The sequence below is a fragment of the Macrobrachium rosenbergii genome, chromosome 28 (genome assembly GCF_040412425.1).
Source record: "Macrobrachium rosenbergii isolate ZJJX-2024 chromosome 28, ASM4041242v1, whole genome shotgun sequence".
NCBI lineage: Eukaryota > Metazoa > Arthropoda > Malacostraca > Decapoda > Palaemonidae > Macrobrachium > Macrobrachium rosenbergii.
In genome coordinates this window covers 10735001-10756091 of record NC_089768.1, presented here as the reverse complement: position 1 = coordinate 10756091, position 21091 = coordinate 10735001, and the positions used below count along the sequence as shown (strand labels likewise).

At 36.4% G+C, this 21091-nt stretch overlaps 1 protein-coding gene across 4 annotated transcripts in view; it reads right to left on the bottom strand.

Annotated features, from left to right (window-relative positions):
- Positions 1-21091, bottom strand: part of wge (winged eye) — a 109444-nt gene that overhangs the window by 11837 nt on the left and 76516 nt on the right. Inside the window, exons 3-13 of one of the 4 annotated variants that reach the window (XM_067130023.1) lie at positions 18580-18810; positions 15705-16778; positions 15008-15475; positions 14457-14660; positions 12674-12784; positions 8739-12133; positions 8354-8464; positions 6546-6700; positions 4255-4559; positions 3713-3903; positions 2109-2202 (exon numbers count right to left, since the gene is read on the bottom strand). In XM_067130023.1, the coding sequence (XP_066986124.1) occupies positions 2109-2202; positions 3713-3903; positions 4255-4559; positions 6546-6700; positions 8354-8464; positions 8739-12133; positions 12674-12784; positions 14457-14660; positions 15008-15475; positions 15705-16778; positions 18580-18810 (6339 nt within the window). The remainder of the gene's footprint in view (positions 1-2108; positions 2203-3712; positions 3904-4254; positions 4560-6545; positions 6701-8353; positions 8465-8738; positions 12134-12673; positions 12785-14456; positions 14661-15007; positions 15476-15704; positions 16779-18579; positions 18811-21091) is intronic. The other 3 variants (XM_067130024.1, XM_067130025.1, XM_067130027.1) reach the window with 3 other exon arrangements.

Genomic DNA, 21091 nt, shown 5'->3' with positions numbered 1-21091 from the left:
ATTTTCAAGATATACATCCAATAGATATTTCTACATGTAGAATTTCTTACGTGTGAATTTCATCAAATACTAAATTTACTTTTAAAAAACATTTTTAAATTTATGGATTTAATGTGACAACACTTGAAAGTATTAGTAAAGACCCAAATAAAAATTCAAGTATTTCTTTTTCATTGAAATAAATCTTTACTTTCACAAAAACCTTTTGCTTGAGCTCCATTTCTGGAATAACTCAAATATCTTGCTCCAAGCTTGTGATTTACCACATGATCAATACCGTACATGGACAGTTAACATTATATATATGGTATTGTTGCAAATTTTATAACATACCTGACAGCTACAGGAACTGGTAAACAACCAGTGGTTATAATTAATTACTTCAAAATACTGTACACTCGATCTTTGACTCCCGCTTTGGGTGGACAAACTGAGTACTGAATCATAAGTCACAATAAGCAAAACTGTAGTTAAAATATGTGCAAGATCTTCTCCACTTGCAGAAACCACTTTTTTTTCTTGCTGTAAGCTCTGATTTTTTATTCTGTATGCGTACCAAATGTTTATAAAAATTGAAAGGAATGGAAAATACACTCTGGATACAAGTAAGTTAAAAACTGAAGGGAATAGAAATAATTCATTCTCAATAAAGTAAGTTTTTTCCTTTTTTTTAATTCAACATAAAACATTTTGGGCATTCATACCCCAAACATAAGTCAAAACCCAAACCTTCTAAAACTGATAACCACTTGCCCATCCAAAATTACAGTACTGGTTCTAAAACAAATGTATACCATTACCTGGGAGTCAACTCTCATAAACAATAACATGAAAAATCAACCAGGACATTCAACAAACTGCATTACCAGTTTTAAAACATTACATATAAAATTTGAGACAGCCAAACTATAAGTTCTTGCACAAAGACCTTTGTGAAAATAATCATGTTTGGTGATCCTTTTATGAAACATTAATTGAGAGTGAAAGCATGGAACAACTGGCATGCAGATCCTCATCCTTAAGATAAACACAGTGGACTTCAAAATGAAAACACCCCACTTACCTCTCCCCACAGTTTCTGAACTGGAAATTCAAAAAAAGACTGACAAGTCACCATATGTTTCTCTGTGCTTTCACTATAAAATCTTTACAAAAGATAATCCTACCAAATACCACCCTTTGCATAGTGCATGTAAGTTCCTGAAAAGCCTGAATGATGCAATTTCCAGCTTAGCTACAGATTTTAATGTTTTTTCTAATTATGAAGACTGTCTTATGAATTCGTATGATTCCCTTAAAAAGCTCAGCAGTGCTTAAAAGCTCTGAAAGTACAAAGTACATTTGTAAACTGTGCATTTGGTCAGCAGGAACCCTAAGTGGTTGAGTGTGATCCAGAATAGCAATACAACAGTACAGTAGTATGTATTAGCAATGCTCTTTTCAATAATTAACAACAACAATCTTCAGTCCAGAGCTTGTACTTTAACCATATCACTAAATTCACTTACGCAGCTCTTACACTGGCAAATGCAATGCCCCTCACTATCAATAACAAAATCTTTGAGATTTCATATTCCAAGTGGAACACTGCAAGATTAACTGCATGGTTTATTTTACTTTGATATTCTGAATTCCGACAAACATTTGATTTAACCAAATGTTAAATAATGCTTACAGTATTTGTATCTTTTACCAGAAAATGTTTCAGATGTACTGTATTTAATTAGCAAACAAGGGCAAATAACAAATGGGATACCGCAAAAGGGGTGAAATTTGCATGATTTACTTTGCATGCTAAATTCAACCTTAACATACAGCATGTACCAAAAAGTAACTAGTAACTTCAATGAGGGGCAATTTGAGGAGAAAATCCCTTACCAATGTTAATTTTTTCTAGGAATGTATATACAGTCATTTACTATGAACCGAAGCATTAAGCTAAATCAATGGTTTGTGTACTTGCACAGCATAGTCAAGGGTATCAAAAGATCTTTATTAATATTCAAAACATGAGGAAACGACATCATGTTAATGTATTAAACAATTTGGTATTAGAAAAATATCTTAAAATAATGAATCTATTTTAACACCAAGGACAAAGATCATACCTGGATAAAGGGCTCGATACTGCTGTGACCAAAAAGCACAAACACGAGTACCTTCAACCAAAAATCTCGATGAACCTGGTTTCACTTCTTTCCACTGAAACAAAATATATCAGTTTTTAGTGAAATAAACAACCAATCCTCACTCCTTGACAGCTACACATTTACTATAGAACTTTGCTGTCAACAGTGACCTAAAGTCCAATGAAAGCTAGATCTTGAAAATTAAGTACTTCAAAAATTACCTGATTAGTATTTCCAAAGTTGGTGTTTTGTTTAGTGTTCAAATGCGCTGCAAACTAAACATGCTAAAATAATCAGTGCTAAATTTTCTTTTTATCTTATCAAGACCCTAAATAATCTTCCACACTGGGTAACAATGTAAACAATGCTTTTTTTTTTTTAATGTGGCACAGAATCTGAGCTGCACTGCCAGTTCTCTTAAAGAATTCACATTCAATAATTGCAAAATAATCAAAATGTCTTGTTACATGTTGCAATATTCTTGTGCACCCTTTCTACTGATGTTGTACCAGTAATAGAACTTACATTCCAAATACATATATTTACAATGGATGTATTGGTAAGCAGGCCCAAACGAAGATTAAAATTGCCTCTGAGGCTAAGGATTAAGGAGGAATACACACAAAAGGAGGAATACGCACAGTCACTTCCAACCAGTACATTTGGCAGCATAGGAGGAAATGCCTACAATGCTAAGAAAGATTGAAAATAGTATAGTAACCATTTTAATACTGCAAATTTAATTAAAAAACATTTAAGGCATGTCTAATATGTACAAACTTTGGTTTATAAATTCATATACATAATGATACATTTTTCATATTTTTAATGTGCCTTTACTGGAAGCTATTCTATGAATTTTCAAGATTTATAATATTAAACAGCAAATACAAAAATAATCATCTGAGGCATTAATGACAAATATGCAGTTAGTTTTGGATGTAAACCCATTTCACAAATGAGTTTATTCTCAAAATTCTGTGAACAAGCCATTACCTGATTTAAACGATGCAAGTGTATATTGCAGGTAAGACCACCCAGAGTCCCTTTGTCTACTGGTTTGCCTGTTTTTTTTTGTTTTACTTAGGATTTCTCTTACCAAATTGGGTGAGAGCACTCAAAATGAAAAAATGTATTGTATCTCTATATAAGATAAACTTCTGATAATTTACTACTTTTCATTTTCTTATATAAATCTAAAAAACTAGATATTTCCATGGCAACCTTGAGAGTATACCCATTGTTTATTAACAGTATGTTACGGTCCATACTTTTACTTTAGTGTATTCTATAACTGATAAATAAGACAATGTCAAAATTGTTACCACTGCATACAGCAGGAAAATCTGAATGTTCCCAAATGTGTTTACTTCACTCCTGGGTATTAAGTCCAGGTCTGCATGCTTCACATTTTTTATGATTTTACTCTTTCCGATGTTGTTTAAATGTACTCTGTATGGCTGACAATATACAGTAATAATGCTATACTCCTGCTCCTTTCATGCATTCCTCACTAAGACACGCATTTACATAAATTTCAGTTACTGTATTTTGCATTAATGAAGTTACTTCATAGTACTTACAGACTGTTGGAGCAACTCCTCCCGGCAATATATGTGTGGTCGAGATCCTCTTTCCCCATCAATCACTACTCCATAGACATCAGGAGGTGTGATTGGCACTACATGACCTGCATAAAGCAGGCCATCCTGTAGCACCAGCACTCTTGCCTTATCAACAAGGTCTCCCATTTCAATCACACATACACTGGGCTCTGAAAAAAGCATTTTCAATGGAGAATGGAAATCAGAGATACTGTATATTTTCAGCAAATAATGAATAAGAACAGGAGTATTGACTCTATTTCTTTACACTCCTCATTCTCTATTTATGGCAGAGCAATGCAATGCATGATCAGAACTCACCCACTTAGCATAAAATTCTGAAAGATTGCTGCCAGTAAAGCTAGTACAGTATACCCAGGTATTTTTATAAGATGCATCTTAAAGGTATATACTGTAGTGTATATTAATTTTTAGCTTTCAACTGAACTAAAAAAGTTTTAAGAAAAAAAACGTAAATAACACAGTGAGACCATATTAATTTTTGGAATACAAGCACAAACCTGGTGTCTGCATTGTGGGCCTTGGGGCTTCAACTGATGACGTAGTGGTTGTCATGGTAACAGTTGATGCAGTCATCATAGTTGTTGTAACAGTTGTTGTGACAGTGCTCAATGAACCACCAGATGAAGAGATGGGTGATCCTTCTGCAGGTTTGTGACTAGCCTCATGGTCACTGCCAGAGGAATCTGGTACTCCACTTAAATTTCTAACAATGGGTTCTTGTGTTTCTTTTTCTTCTTTATCTTTCTCATCTTCTGATTCATCATGCTCTGCAGCAGCCACTGTAGAATGCCTCTTCAGTGATCTATAATGATAGACAGGTTTATTTTTTAACACTTACATTTCAGTTCTGTGAACAATCATGGCAAGCTTCTGAACAGAAAACCAGTGTACAGTCAGCCTAAACTAATCAGAAAATCCATTCAAAATGTTCCTGCTCAGAGTAAAATACATACTACTCTCTCTGGCAACTATTTGAGTCATCTTTTAAATTATTTTTATGTATTTCTTGCCTAACAGGCAAAGTAATATGTTACTACATGTAGGCAACATATTACTGTTAAGTAATTGATGGAACAGATGTGCCTCTAAAGCAAATAGCATCAATGTAAAGTAAATTACTGTATATTAAGTTTGCCTAGTTTCATGCATTATACAAAACTGAGACAAATATTTTCATCATTATTGTTATGGTTAAGATTTATTTTGTTCCTCTAAATCATTTTAACTTTATTAAGTTGAGGTAAGGTTTCAATTGAAACAAATTCTAAAGACAAAATGTATGTACATTTAATAAAAAAAAAAAGATTAATTTACTTAATGTTTCATATATGATCACTTCGTTGTCTCATTAATTATTTACCGAGCCTCCTGGACAAAATCTACAATTGTTTACACAAATATAAATCTCATGACTAAGCCAAAAGTGACTCACATACCAACTTAGCATGTCTACATACGTCTTTGTTTGCCTTATTTTGTATGATAAACTGTAAATCTTCAAACTAGATTTTTAAAAAGGAAAAGTGTACGAACACTGAGAGAGAGAGAGAGAGAGAGAGAGAGAGAGAGAGAGAGAGAGAGAGAGAGAGAGAGAGAGAGAGAGAGAGAGAGAGAGAGAGAGAGAGAGAGAGAGAGAGAGAGATTATTTTGAATTTAGCAACTGATTTTAATGCTAGAACAAATGCAGGAATGTTCCTGCAAGAAGGGGAGAGTAAGAGGCAGAGTAACACAAAGTTTTAGTATTTCAACAGCAGTTCTCCTTCTTTGTGGATTTGGTGGTACTATTAAATAGAATAATATACTTTCCTTGTATACATGGTCTGGAATAATAATTCCTTTTTTGCTGAATTGGACCTTGTGTAATGTATCTTCATAATATTTTTGGTTTTTCTTTTATTGGTTATCCCTCCCTCACTATTCATTTCCATTTTCTCTCAATGGGAAAGCACCTGTATTACTTTTAACATTTATGTTTTTTCAGTTAACAAGTCATATGTACCCAATCTAAAATAATTACTACCTTATGGGAAAATATTATGCAAACACATACTACAGGCAAATAAAATCACCTGCTTGACCATGGAACAAGCTGTTTTCCAAGACTATGAAAAACCTTGTCATTCCTAAGGCTTTTATACCACAGAAAAGGCAAAATGATTGTGAAATCAGTATTGTACGCAAAGTGATTTTGGAATCAGTATTGTAAACTCCATTTCTTTCTTTCCTGAATTACATGCGATTTCTATATCCTGAATACAAAATTAGTCAAGCAATTATCTACATCTATTAACTCCCCATCATTTTATAGTAAACACTAGTTCTTCATTGGAGGGGTGGGTAGAGCTCTCTGTTAGCACGCTGTTGGCCCAGCATTTGACTCTCCGACCGGCCAGTGAAGAACTGGAGGAATTTATTTCTGGTGATTGAAATTCATTTCTTGTCATAGTGTGGTTCGGATTCCACAATAAGCTCTAGGTCCCGTTGCTAGGTAACCAGTTGGTTCTTAGCCACGTAAAACAAATCTAATCCTTCGGGCCAGCCCTAGGAGAGCTGTTAATCAGCTCAGTGGTCTGGTTATTTTTCTAAAACAGGTCATAAGAAATAAAATATGAGGACATCTTTCAGTGCCTACAAAGGTTTGACTCCAAATATTTCTTAACAGGAATATTGACTGGTATACAAAATTTTTTGGTCCAATTTTACAATACTCAACAGGTTTGTCCTCTATTATATATATTCCCACTCCCCACCACAAAGAAAAAGAATTCAGCTTATCAAATCATATTACCTATAAAGAGCTTCCATGTGGGACTGTTTTTCAGCAGCTGACTTTCGTTTTTCTTTGTCTCTGAGCATGGCTCTTCTAGTAAGTGATGCACGTCCTCGAGGACATCCTCGTTTTCGTGCACCTCGCACGATATCAACAGAAGCCAGACGAACATTCTGTGAAAAATTACAAATAAAATTGAAATATAACAAGCAAAATTATTTTCATGCACAATTAATACCTGAGCAATTTCCAATTTTTTGGTCAACTAGATAAGAAATACTGAATAGTAAAAGGGACAATATTACATGAAATGTTACTGTTTAAACTGTCTGATATATCATATAACTGCCAAACAAAATCCAAGAAAATTTTAACTAGTATTTTGCATCAGGATTTTCTTTTTCAGCATCCATGTTGTTCTCATGGAATGATATTAAAAAATTGTCAGAACTTCAAAAACAGCATGACGCACCATGCCACTACAGTAACTGTAACAACATCAATAAGGCTTATTCATTTTATGGCACCGTCATTTAAATTCTCAAATTCAGACACTAGATTAAGAGACCAAATTTATGAATTCAATGTCCTTCCAAACATGCTTAGAATGAATCAAGCCATGTTGGGAATGGCTTACTTGCATGTATGCAAAAGTGTGTAAGGAGAAATTGTTTGTGCAAGGTCCTAGGATACTTCCTGTGTAGGAGAAAAAGTTCTTGTATCATATGAATCTGCAGGGGAGAAAGTGCACTCTCCAAAACGAAGGAACTTACTGGAAGTTACAGACGTACTTGATACAGCTTGTTGATCCTCTCAAGATTTCTCTGATGTTTTTGTGCATTAAAGGTTTGTACTTATGAAACCTGCTACAATTTTAACAAATGCCCTAATGCTACAGGAGAGCTAAGTTATTATTCCCCCTCCCCACCCCCATCATCATCATCATCATCATCATCATCATCATCATTCATTGTCTGTAAGAATACAACTGAAATTCCTCTTTGCCATCATATTATTTTTTTTAGAGTATCCTAATATTCAAAGACTTTGCACTGCAACAGAATTAACCATAAATTATGCATTTCGGTTGAAACATACAGTATGTGATGATTGCTACATGCATCTGTGTCTGCTCCCCATTGTGTATAGATGTCAATCCACAGTACAGTTGCCTATACGTACATGTATTCTACGCTGATTCCATAATGGTTGAGGTGATTACTATTTATCAATGTCATTATTATAACTAGGGTTATTTCTACTTTGAACTCCTCCTCATCACATTCATATTACCATACTATACAGTATAGGACAGTGGTTAATAATTTACTTTCACCTGGATAGACATCATACCATAAACAATCATCTATTGTTTTACTGTATCTACTGAAGTTTTTCCCATAAATTATCATATACATATTTTTCCTACATCTATATTTTAGCAGAAGGGTGTATTCACTTTTAAAACTGCCTAATTTTGGGAAATTTTCATTAATGAGACATGGATAAATTAGTTCACTCGCTAAATTGGGAGTTTACATGATTATATGTATGGATGTACATAAAACAGAAGAGCAATTATCTTGCATCTTTTACGACAGAACCCATCCCAACTTATCAAATATAATGAATAATTAGGTCAACTACTAAATCACTTAGTTCCTAATGTCTTTACTGGTCAACTATATGCAATTTTCATCAGCAAATATCACTGCCAGCAATACTAAAATTACAAATAAAGTGTTTTATTATTATACTAAAATATCCAAACATATAATCACTGAACTGGTCACAGCAAAGATTTGTAAATGTCTGTCATCACTTACTGGTTTATGATCTTCTTCTTCCTCTGATAAGTTCTGGGATGATGGGTCGGCATTAGACGAAATCGTATAGTGTGGTCGTGGAGCATTGTCCTCCTCCTCCTCTTCACGTATCTGCCAGCAGCAACACACATCATTTAGCAAATGCAGTTGCAATACATGAATGCTGTTCTTTAAGCCAACAATATAAAAGACACTTAATTCATCTGTAAACATACTATAATCACAAGATCTTCCCTCAAGTTACTTATAAATCAATTTACAGATTTTCTTTAATACTGTACACAGGCTTATAGAAATCTGGCACCAAAATCACTTACATTTACTTTTAAAATTACTGGTTCAAATTCAGTTTTATATACTTTACTAATACTGTTAGTTAACCAACCTTCACTTCAGCTTTCAACTTTGGTCGCATCTTTGATTTATTTGAAAGTAATGGTCGATGAAGGAGGAAATTCAAAGTTTTTGGTTTCTTGGCTACTATAGTCTCTGTTGCATCCTCCTTTGTGGGTGAATGTTTCTTAGGGCGTCCTGGCTTCCGTTTCTTAGAAGCTGAAGATGATGTGGACTGTTGCTCCAAGTCTGAAGGAGAAGATTCCACTGAGGTTTCTATATTTAACACTTTCAAGTCTTGGGTGGTATTATCTGTGGGGATGTCTTTACTTGGCTCTTCTTCACTTTCTTCCTGTCTAGTTTCAGGTGTAGATACAGGTAATTTAAATGGCGATCCAAGAGAAGGTGGAGCAGTATCTTCAGAGGATACAGACCAACGTCTAGTTTTAAACTTGACAGCGTCATCATCACTGGACTCTTCTTTTTCAGTGGAAACTTGTGTTTCAATAGTCTTGGGTGAAGACGTGCTATTTTCATCTGAAACTTTCTGGTTTGTAAAGGTTGCAGTGAGAACAGGTGGTTTCAGAATAGATCTACTAGTGCTTCGATTCTCTTCTTTGTCATCATCATTGTCTTTTGATATATCTTTGATCTCCAAGTCTGTGACACGTTCCAGAACTGGTGGTGATAATTCTTTTTGAGGTGATTTTCTCTTGGAAGGAGGTCTGCCAACTTTCTTCTTGCCCAATACGTCATTATTGATAATTTTCCTTTTTGGAGGCCGACCAGGGCCTCTTTTAGTAGGGCTTGATGCAAGTTTTTTGGGTGGAAGACGAGATAATTCACGTTGTGTCTCTCGGTACTTTCGTTGGAGTTCAGCTAACTGCATGCGCATATCAAGTTCAGTTTCATCCATGGAATCTACAGGAAAACCAGATGGACTTTTAAAACTTTCAATAGCATCTTTCTGATACTGAGATGCCTTATTTGCAATAAATGCTTTTGCCTCACGTTCAGATTCTGGACTCTTATAATTTCTGTTTACATCTGTAGATTTTACAGGGGTTGTATACGAATTTGTAAAAGAACTGGGAATAGTACCAAATGTTGTGGTACCAAAAACAGCATTATTGTTTATACTACCAAATGGTCTAGCGCATACTGGTCTAGGTATGAAACTGGGCCCTGGTTGGGGAGAAGGAGAACGTATTGGTTGATGTGTGGGAACACTTGGAGAAGTAGCTGCTACATCAGCCAGAGAAGAAAGTGCAGGGCATGCCACATGTTCCTCTTCCATGATGCGTTGCTCTGCTAAGGCACACAAAAGGCTAAGGCCATGAAGGCCACTTATTCGATCGGGCAAAGATGTAGCAGCAGGAGATTCTTCAAATTCTGCTGAGGATGCAGGAGCAGCATCAGCAGAATCTCTGTCATGTGAAGGAGATCTGGATGAAGTGGGACTACATGGGAGTTCACTGAGACAAGCTTGGACGAGCTCTGGCATTCTGTCTCTCGTGTCCTTCCTCTCACCCATGCTCACTGAAGAAGAATTTTCTAAGCATTCTTTGTCTTTATACATACAGTTCTCATACTTCTCATGTACACTTTCACAATTTTCTGATTCTGTTTCACTTTGCTCTGTCTGAATGCAACATTCATGGGAGGTTTCATCTGAGCTACATGTATCTGTGGGTAGCTTCTCTGGTGAAGGTGGCTGTTCCTCAGTGGAGTGTCTTTTGCTTGGATATGAAATACATCCTTCAGTGGAATCTTTAGTCTGTGAGGCACAATCAGCTGTAGCAGTTTCTCTGTAAAGTGAGGAGCTCTCTACAGATGTATGTTCTGGTGACATAGATGACAAGCGATTTGCATGCTGTAAAACACTTCGAGACAATAACTCTAAACCACTCAAATCAAGGTAAGACGATTGGTGAACCCTCTGAGAATCACCCTCTGTTAAAGGTACAGCTTCATCTTGACTTCTCATTACACAGGAACTCTCATCTGATAATCCACACTCTACCTCATCCCCGTTTGGTAAACGTTGTGGTACTGGATGGACTACAGTTGATGGTTTGGAATCAGAAAAAGTGCTACCATTAGAAGAATCATTAACAATTAAAGCTTTGGAACTGGTTGTGACTGTAGATGAAGATTCAAGGTTTGTAGAAGAATGTGTTTCACTGGGAATCCTATCACAGGGGCCTAAAGAGACCAGTCTTTGAGGTTCATTACTAACAACATGCTCATTTTCAAGATGGAGTGGTGCTGCAGCTTCACAAGTTGCTCTCTGAGCAATGGAAAAATCAAGTGCTTGGGATTCTGAATCAGGTATCGTTTGGGATTCCTGGCATACAACTGAAGCACGGAGAGAATGAGGAAGGGAAGCAGGGTTAAGTGGAAGATCTGCGTCAGAGAATCTAGGACTTACAAATGTGGTGCAACCACCTGCTATAGACTGAGGACATGGCTGGTTTATGTGACTTACAAATACTGTTCCATTATGTGACTGCGTATCACTACCAGGTTCATCTTCACAACCAATAAAAGCCTCTTTCTTGATTGCTACCATATGATTTGATGGGATATGATTTTCATTTGGGTCAGTAATGCCTAAAGAACATGGAGTGTCTTTTCCTGACCCAACTGGAGAGGGGATCTCTTCTTTTATTTCCTGTTTTATTTTAAATGGAATAGGTAAACTCAGAGAAGTGAATGGGGGCTGAGCTTTAGACACTGGAGACTCAACATCAGGTTCTTCCTCCGAATGAGATGTGACATTAATTGGTTCACTAGAATCTGATCGAGGTGCAGGTGAAGCTGTGGCAACCAGAGATTCACATCCTTTTGATGCACAGTGTTCTAAACCACTGCCTTTGGCAACACTAGTGACAGGAGCTGCTGGCAACACAGAATAAGTAGTGGTAATATTACCTTGAGGAGTTAGAGTATCTGTGAGGGTTGTGGTGAGAGAATTGGGTAAAGATGATGTAAGGCCTGAGCTGCCCATGGTTGAAGTAGGTGGAAGTGAATAAGGTGGAAGAGAAAACGGAGGAGGCCCATGAGGTGACTGTGGCAAGTAATATGGCAAGGTAGAAGCGGGTGGATAAAGGAATGGTGGTGGAAGATGACGAAGTCCTGCGGATATAGGAGATGATAGATTCATTTCTGTTCCTGGTGGTGCAGGTCCTTGAGTTGAAAGTGACACATTAATGGACTGACTCTTTGGATCTTCCTCTGGTGTCACAGGAGTTGGAGGATCCTCTCGCTTAATGGAGGCAGGTGTAGGACTATGGACGGGAGCATGGGGATGAGGGACATGGACTAGAGCAGGGTGAAAGTTGCGATGATAATCGGATAATGCAAGGATCTGTTGTGGCATAACCACGGGAGGAGCTGCAGCTACACCACCATATCCTGCCCATACCAAACTATGTCCACCATGATCTGAAAATAGATGAGTCACACTGAAATATTCTGACTTGGAGAAGACACACAAGAGAAACAATTTTTCTACGTCATCAATTATTTCTTAAGTGCAAGTAACGAGTGAAAATTTATTGAGTACAGTATACAAAAAAATTTGTTAAACCATGGCACTTCAAGTCACACAAAGATAAATGGGTTCCCACTGCAATTATGCACCAAAATACAGTACATAGTACAACAATATGGCTTGCAAATATTCATTCTCCCTTAACTTTATTAACATACTTTACTGTACTACAGTTCATCACCACAACTTCCAAAGTTAATAACCATTCTAAATTACTCCTAAAATAAAGATAATAAGATTAGTACTTCAAATCAAGACATTCAGTGCAAACTGTATTGTACTTTACATGCTTAGTACTGTAATGTGGAGTTATTTATAAAACTCTTGCAGACACATCTCTTAGAATAATGGCATTGTACAACAGGCATGATCAAATTATATCAGGTGTGTCATCAAGTGGGACTGTGCTCAGTCACATTTACAACACAAACCTGGTATTGCGTGCGGGTGCGGCAGTACGTAGTAATGGCCACTTAGATGGTCCCGAACAAACTGGTAGCCTAAACCCATGCCAGCGCCTACACTGGTATCCACACCTACACCTGTGGAGCCATTAATCAAAGTTAGCTACCCATTCCCATTCTACTCCTAAGTCAGTGAAACATGAGAATGACTGTATCCTAATTAGTTCCTCTTGCAAGGTAAATAGGGGAAATATTTGTTCCACATCAATTTAACAGGAAAAAGACACAAGGGAAGTCCCAATAGTCCAAACATTTTTTACTTGCTGTTATAATAATTTTTGGCAGCATAGAATATCATAATGGAAAAATAATTTAAACAGACATCATTGCTTTCAATGCTCCTACCATTTTGATTTTTCCTTTAATGAAAAAACTTGATATTACTTCCTTTTCTCAAGGTAATCAATCCCACACAGTACACTTGGATGACTAAACATGGTGCCATACAACACAGTATACAATGTGAACAGAAACATGCAATGTGGATACAACTGCAAGCCTACATACAAATAAAACAGACAAACTACCAAACATATACAGAATAAATTGGCCTTTAAAAAAAGACACCACAAAAATGGAGTTCATTACAAATAAACATAAATTAGTATAGCTGAGAATTTTATTACAGTGTATTCTTGATATCTTGAACAGAAATGCAATTAAAGAACTTTCATTTGCAATTAAAATACTTTCATTTGAAAACTTTAATGTTACCAAAGAACTCCAATGGAATAAGTTTAAAAATGTGTTTGATTCACCTTAATTTTCTAGCAGGTGAATAAGAATTTGGCTTTTGGCTACATATGCTTACCCAATGGTTGTGTATTAACAGCCAAAAAAAACATGGCAACCTACAACTGTACCTAAGTTTGGTAAACTGTACTGGAACATAACATATTTGGCTTTGCTACGATAAGACTTAATATGGATCAAGACTGCAATCCGCAATATGAAATTTACATGTTCCAGTTTATCACATATATTATATCATATAGGTGTATATAAAATGAATGAGTACACTGCATTTACATGAAATAAAGATGATTTTTTATCCTTTCAGAAACATTTATCCTTATAGACATAAATCCCAGTCATGAATCATATTTCTTTTTAAGTCCTAGTACATTTTCTTTGTTATTAGAGTGAAATAAATATAATAATTTACTCCTAAAAGTTCTTTTACACATGATAATTCTACTGGATTTCTAGATGTCCTTAACTTCTAAGATGCAGAAATGGTGTTGCCTTGAGTATATGTGAAGCTAAAAGGAAAACGGTATATATTCGATTACTTATCGAAATCTAAAGGTCTTTCCAACAAAGAACCTTACACTGTTCTCCTTGAAAAATACTAAAAGAATTTTGAAGTCTAAAATACGCTAAGAAGAGGTGGAAAGGTTTGGTCAAGGGTAATTTCTGTGTTAAGTTCTGGAATGGCACTACTATATCGACAAAACTCAAGAAGTCTTAGGCAGTATCTAAGAAAAAATGGTCAAATAATATCTTAAAAAATCCTTAAATAAAAACGGATCAAAGGCAAGAATAAAAATCCTCAAAATAAACAAAACACTTCTATCAGTGTGATACTTGCTACTACTAATACTACAACTTTTTACTTCTAATAAATATCATGCAATATCCAACTGCAACTCATATTCAAATTAATACTCTGCTGCACAAAAGTACACCCGAAAGCTAAGTGCTCACTACTTCTGTATACAAGAAAATTCAGGACATAATTTTCAATTACCGGCAAACTGGCTCTGAGAGAGCCAAAAAGGTGTTGATGGAATTCCTGGAGTGCATGGTGTAGGGGGCAACGGCCAGTGGGCAGGTATTGTATTTACTTGTGACGTTGCTGCCCCATTTGGGAGTTGTCCTAAAGGCTCTTCTGGTGGTCTTGGTTCCTGGCGCTGCCGTGCAACAGCTATACCAACAGGGATATTACCTCCACCTTTTCATTAAGTGAAATATTTTAATGAGAAAATAAAGTATATGGGCTTGCATGCTAATACGTAAATGTTATTAAATCTGTCTGAAATAAATTTCACAAAAGACATTGCCTAACAGAATAATATCTGAAAACTACATACAGAAACATGACAGCATTCAATAAGGTATGTGGGAGGAGAGAGAGAGAGAGAGAGAGAGAGAGAGAGAGAGAGAGAGAGAGAGAGAGAGAGAGAGAGAGAGAGAGAGAGAGAGAGAGCGAGCTTCTGTTAACGCTTACTTTACTGATTTTTAATTACATGGTCTATTAATGCATAAAACCATATACTGTATACTGGTCTTCTTTCTTACCGGTAGCTGTGACAGTGGGTCTTTCTTCTGGGCGAGAAGGCTTTCGGGAGTTTCGATTAGATGAATCCCCATTTGCTCCTGCACCACCCGCCGCTGCTGCTGCAGTGGCAGGAGGTGCAACGCGTGGCACAGTCAACTGAGTTAATGCTACAATGGGAGGACAAGCAGGACTCACATCGCCTACAGAAACTGGGGTGTTTGCTGGAGACAGTACAGGTACAGGTGATGCTGATGTGGATGTTGCTGGTAAGTGATGGGGACGAGGTTTTACTTTCCTTCCTTGTACAAAAGGCTCATGGAGGCCTGGTGTTGTCCTTGAGCACTGATCCCCAATCACATATGCCAAATGACTACCATTGCCTTCCCCAGCATTGCAGTTGGCAATGATCTTGGTATTGTGGTTTTCGAGATCTTGGAGATAGCGCTGGGTATGCTGCTGGTCTCCCATACAGATTTCGCTTGCATCACCTGTGGTGAATTTCATTTCATTTCAAAAACATCATAATACAAGATACTAACACTAGCTCACATATATATTACTAGTACTACAATATTACTAAATACCCTATATTATTTCAATTACTGGTCTTCTATATATAACACAAATTCATAAAAAATAAGATTACTGACAATGTAAGCGGCATATCGCAAAAAGTATCTTTTCTTAATACGAAGCAAAAATATTACTAAAAATTACCTGCAGCATTCTTGAATTCTTCATCACCCCTGTTAAATTGATTTTTGGTCTTGGTACTTAAGCTTACTGGCTCGACTGAGTGCATCTTGGCAGAGTCTGTTAACTCTTTGTTTTCAGACCTAATACTTAAATCACAAACTGACTGATATTGATGAGCTGGTGAAACTATCGTGCTTACACCAACAACCTTGGGTTTCACCATTGCAAACGAATCACTACATCCTAAACCTGTCGAACTTGAAGGTATTGACATAGCTGGGGTCACTTCAGCTATGTTATTTGTCCCATTACAGACTAAAGATTCGGAGGCAACAGCTGACTTAGGTTCACTGGTTCTGTAGAGATCTGCAGCTGATGACTTAAAGTGAGTCTTCCCTTGAGGCACCTGTGAAGTGTACATTTTGTGATTCTGAATAACTTTCCCTATGTCTTTTTCATCAACAGGTACATTATTAACAGCGTAAGAGGTTTCAGAATCACGGTAAGTTGCCATGGAGGACAAACTGCCCCTAAGAGCTAAAGGAGGCGCTGCTGAATCTCCTCCTCCACTGGTGCCACTCACTGGACACGACGGAAGCTGAGGGCCTAGAGTTCTTGATGTCATTTTGCAGACAAGTGGCTGTTCAACAGTTTTCTTAGTGTTTGGAACACTTATCAATTTGTCTTTTTCTTCTTTGGCACAATTTAAACTAGATTTTAACATGACAGCACTGGCTTGTTCTGGACCAGTGACACGGCCACTGACTTTAGCTGAAACTGTTACAAGTGATGCTGGCTTCTTATGATTAAGCCTGGGAGCTGCTTTCGATGTCACTATGGGTCCTTTGCTAACGTTTGAAACAGAAGACATTCTCAGATCGTCCCTGCTTCCTACAGTAACGCATCTGCTTGCAGGAACAGTAGTAACAACACTGAAAGTAGACTTGGGGCAACTACTGTTGTTGTTGTTGATTGTATTATCATTGTTGTTTAGTACAGAAAGTGATGGCCGTGAGATACTTTCCAACATAGTTGGTGTCACTGTCATTTGTCCTGCTGGCAAAATGGGAGGCAGAGCACCTGCCAAAGCACCATCTGGGGACAGCAGAAGTCTTCATGAGATAAAGTAATTGACAGTCATCATTTAAAAATTATATATATATATATATATATATATATATATATATATATATATATATATATATCTACTAAAAATGATTATCACACTGCAGAATGAACACTCAAGAATATAAGAAAAGAATGTGGCAACTAATGCCCAATGACATGATGTGATTAACTATCTATTTATCTATCTACCTATATATATATATATATATATATATATATATATATATATATATATATATATATATATATATATATATATATATATATAATATATATAATATATATATATACACACACACTGAACACTGTAGCATCTTCATTAAAAAGGGACTCCATACACTCTTATCCACTATAACACAAAGAAACACAAGTCATCATCTTTTGATACAGTATATATATATATATATATATATATATATATATATATATATATATATATATATATATATACACACATACACACACACACACATATATATACACACACGCACAAGTATTGGTTCGAATGAATAAGAAGACATCACATCACAAACATGCATACATAGACATTAATCATATGTTTCCCGGCTATAAAATATCAACAGCTCCCAAGAAAAATTGGAAGTTATTTTCGGCTTTTGTACACTTTCAAGAATGATATGTTTAAGGGTCTCATAATTATTTACCACAAAATCAAATTTTTTAACCGCTTTCTTCTTAAAGGGAACAAAGATTCTATTTAAGAAAATGGTATAGCGTTACATAAGTTACTGTGCTGTTCTTATAGATATTCCTCCAAAAGAGTACTGTACGGTGGTGTGTGATGTTTATTACCATTTAATACTTATGCATTCCTCAAAATTTTCAAATAACCTTGAAACGTTCATCAGGAGTCATAACATTGCAGAATTTTCGTGTTCGAGAAGAAAAAGTACGGACCAGATATCAAAATATCAAAAACATTAAAACCTATAGCTTCCACCTTAGAACTGACTATAATTTATATGGACTGTAATAAATATTTTTTTTGGGGACAGTAGTAGCTACACATTCATGAAGATTGCAAGTTCTGCATTTAACAGTGAATATGGTTATCTATTGTTTACGGCGTACCTGAATTCAGATTTATATATATATATATATATATATATATATATATATATATATATATATATATATATATATATATATATCCATTTGATTTGTATATACATAAACAGAGATTGCGCATGATTCGAAATTTTATTTCTGCACCAGTATAGTGTAGATTAACCAAACAATTATCGCTTCACACAGTTAAGTAAGTAAGTAGTCTAAATAATCAACCACAGGAAAGTGAGTGGGACGGAAAAGCAGTGAAAACTAAGCTCACAAAGCTTAGGAAACGCAAAGGGTGTTACGCGAACATGTCGTCTAACATCTTCTCTCAGCATCTTGCCTCCCAAATTTTGCACTAAAATAGCCACTAATTCTTCCTATGCTCGTGCGAAAGTGAAGTCAGGGTGATGTCACCCAAGCAAGAGAAAATGGGCGACTTCAATTTGCCAATACAATACACAGTGACTACCAGGAAGCAAGATGCTCGAGGATGTCACAAAACGTTATTCGAGTGTTATGTCATCTGATGGAATGACGTATTAGGAATTAAAAAAAAAAGGATAAAGGTGTGCTTTCTCAATAAGGAACAGGGGATGGCAGGGAGGGGAGGGGGGGGGTCACATCCAAACGCCAGATCATATGAGTGAGGTTAGTTAATTATTTTTTTGGATTCATTTCAGTTTGAACGGACCTTTCTGCTGGACACAAAGGGCGTGAAGCTGAGCAAGGACGGCGTGAGTGGCCACGACTCCTGCCATGGGCGTGGTGATGGGTACTCCTAATGGAGACATGGGCGGTGGAGCAGGGCTCCTGGGGGCAGCGGCGGCGGTGGCGCTGACGGCGGATGTGGTAGTTGTAACGTGGGTGGCGGCGGCCGCTGACACAGTCAACAGCGAGTACAAGCCAGCGTATGGCGCCAGGCCTGGTGAGCGATACAAAAAAGCACACCTCAGCATCATCATCATCATCATCATCATCATAAGCATCATCAACATCAACATCAAACCCCCTTTTGTGTAAAAGGATTCACTTCCTCTCAGGGAGAAAGTCATTATTATATCCAACACCAGAGGAAAGGTATAAAATTAGAACAGAGTGAGAAAAAATGCTAATAACATGAATAGTGCAAAGGGTGAGAGGGAGTTGCAACATGGAATTGCTGGTTTCAGTGTGTCTAAAATTCACATAAAATTCTATATTCACAATGTAAGTTTCAGTGTAAAAAAAAAAGGGCAGCATATCAATGTCGGAAGAGTTAAGAATTCTGCAAAACAAAGGAACAAAAACGGAACTCCTTACATAAAAATGGGTTGACATAATTACGTAAAGAAATAACATATATGGGCACACGTGACAGCATAAACAGCTTTTATAGTCAGTTAAAACCTAAGCTGTCTATAGGATGGGCACACAGTTAGACAATATTTCTCTTTTCGAAATCGGTGTCTTCACAAGACATAAAATACACAACATACAAGACTGACTTATTAAGGAGAAATATGTATTATTAATTTCACATAAAACACACAAAACGAAGATAACCGAAGTTCTTTTTACCTTTCATACATAAAATTTACTCAACGAAAACACCAACCGTCACTACGGCTGCTTCCACCACAAATACTAATGACAGAACTGAAATAATATATTAATAATAATAGTAATAATAATAATAATAATAACAATGATAACAACATAAAACGCAACAGCAACATAAAACGCAATGTGTGTCCATTATTTTCCCGTGTGAAACACAGATTCACAATCACAGAAATTAAACAAGAAAATGCAAAGCAACATCACGTACAGTACACATTATGAGTACGACGTAATAACGAAATTTAACTGGATATTCCCGTTACCCTTGACGGGATCGGTACCCCAGAAATCAAGGTCCGAAATATGAAGAATGCGAATAATGAAAATATTTTAGAAATGCTGAAGAAATTGTAATCACTCCAAACTCATACTTCGAAGAAATAATTGGATGAAAACTCACCATAGGTTTCAACAGAGCTTGAGTTTTTCCATTTTCAGAATAAAAGCAATAAACTCAAAATACTTGTACTGGACAAACAAGTCTCCTCACTCAGGTACAATGGAACTCACTTCAAGGTATATTACGAAAAAAAAACTACTTTATTTAGTGGTTATACTGGACCTGAGTGTTGTGTGTTTTTGGCGTGAGAGGGTCTTTTTTTTTTTTTTTTAATTCTGAAGGTGGTGCAAAAACAGTGATGATGCTTCGTACGTCATGTTTCTAACAGCTTCCAATTTCGAAGCTCGAACTTCCGATTTGCCGAAGTTATTCGAGGTCAATGTCCAGAGAGTAAGCATAAGAATAATTCGACGACAATGATGTAATGACCTTCTTGCCTTTAAATGTATCCAGGATACCATGCCATACGACAGCCGTTTATTTCACTCCATTTCAATATTTACTGGTAAATGCTCAGCTCTATAAATTACTTAAAAGTACAGTTGGCATAAGAAATCTCCGCTTATACCTGACTTATAAACGTATCACACACACATTCTCTCTCTCTCTCTCTCTCTCTCTCTCTCTCTCTCTCTCTCTCTCTCTCTCTCTCTCTCAACGGGCCAACATACCAAACTACACGAAAGCCCCTTCCATCCCTGTGATCTGTCACATTCCCTAACTGTGTATTTTATCCATCTATTCCAAACTACCTATCTGCCAGTGTGTGTCTTGTCACCTTCTGACTTTAATTAAAATTTGGAGCCTTGTCGAGAGAGGGGATGATAAACCGACGGATGTTGTGCCAATCTTTCCGGATAGAGAGAGAGAGAGAGAGAGAGAGAGAGAGAGAGAGAGAGAGAGAGAGAGAGAGAGAGAGAGAGAGAGAGCACTCTTTTAAAAACAGAGAAATTGTTCTTTTTCAGTTACATCACCAGTGGAGTATTTTACAGCTGACGCATCTGATTATGTTTGAAATTACACGAAACAGTAAGAACAATTTGCTGAAAAACTTCCGTGTCAAAGAGATACCTTGCGCATGAAGTTAAAAATGTCGATAGGCGGATGTTCGTAGTTCTCCCATTGAGAAAATTCACATGTAATGGTATACTGACTAATTCAAAATTCACAAGTAATGGTATACTGGTTAAATCCATTTGTGTTGCGTGAGTCGCACATTGTAAATAAAAAAAATATACATACAGTATGCATGTTTGTTTTTCAT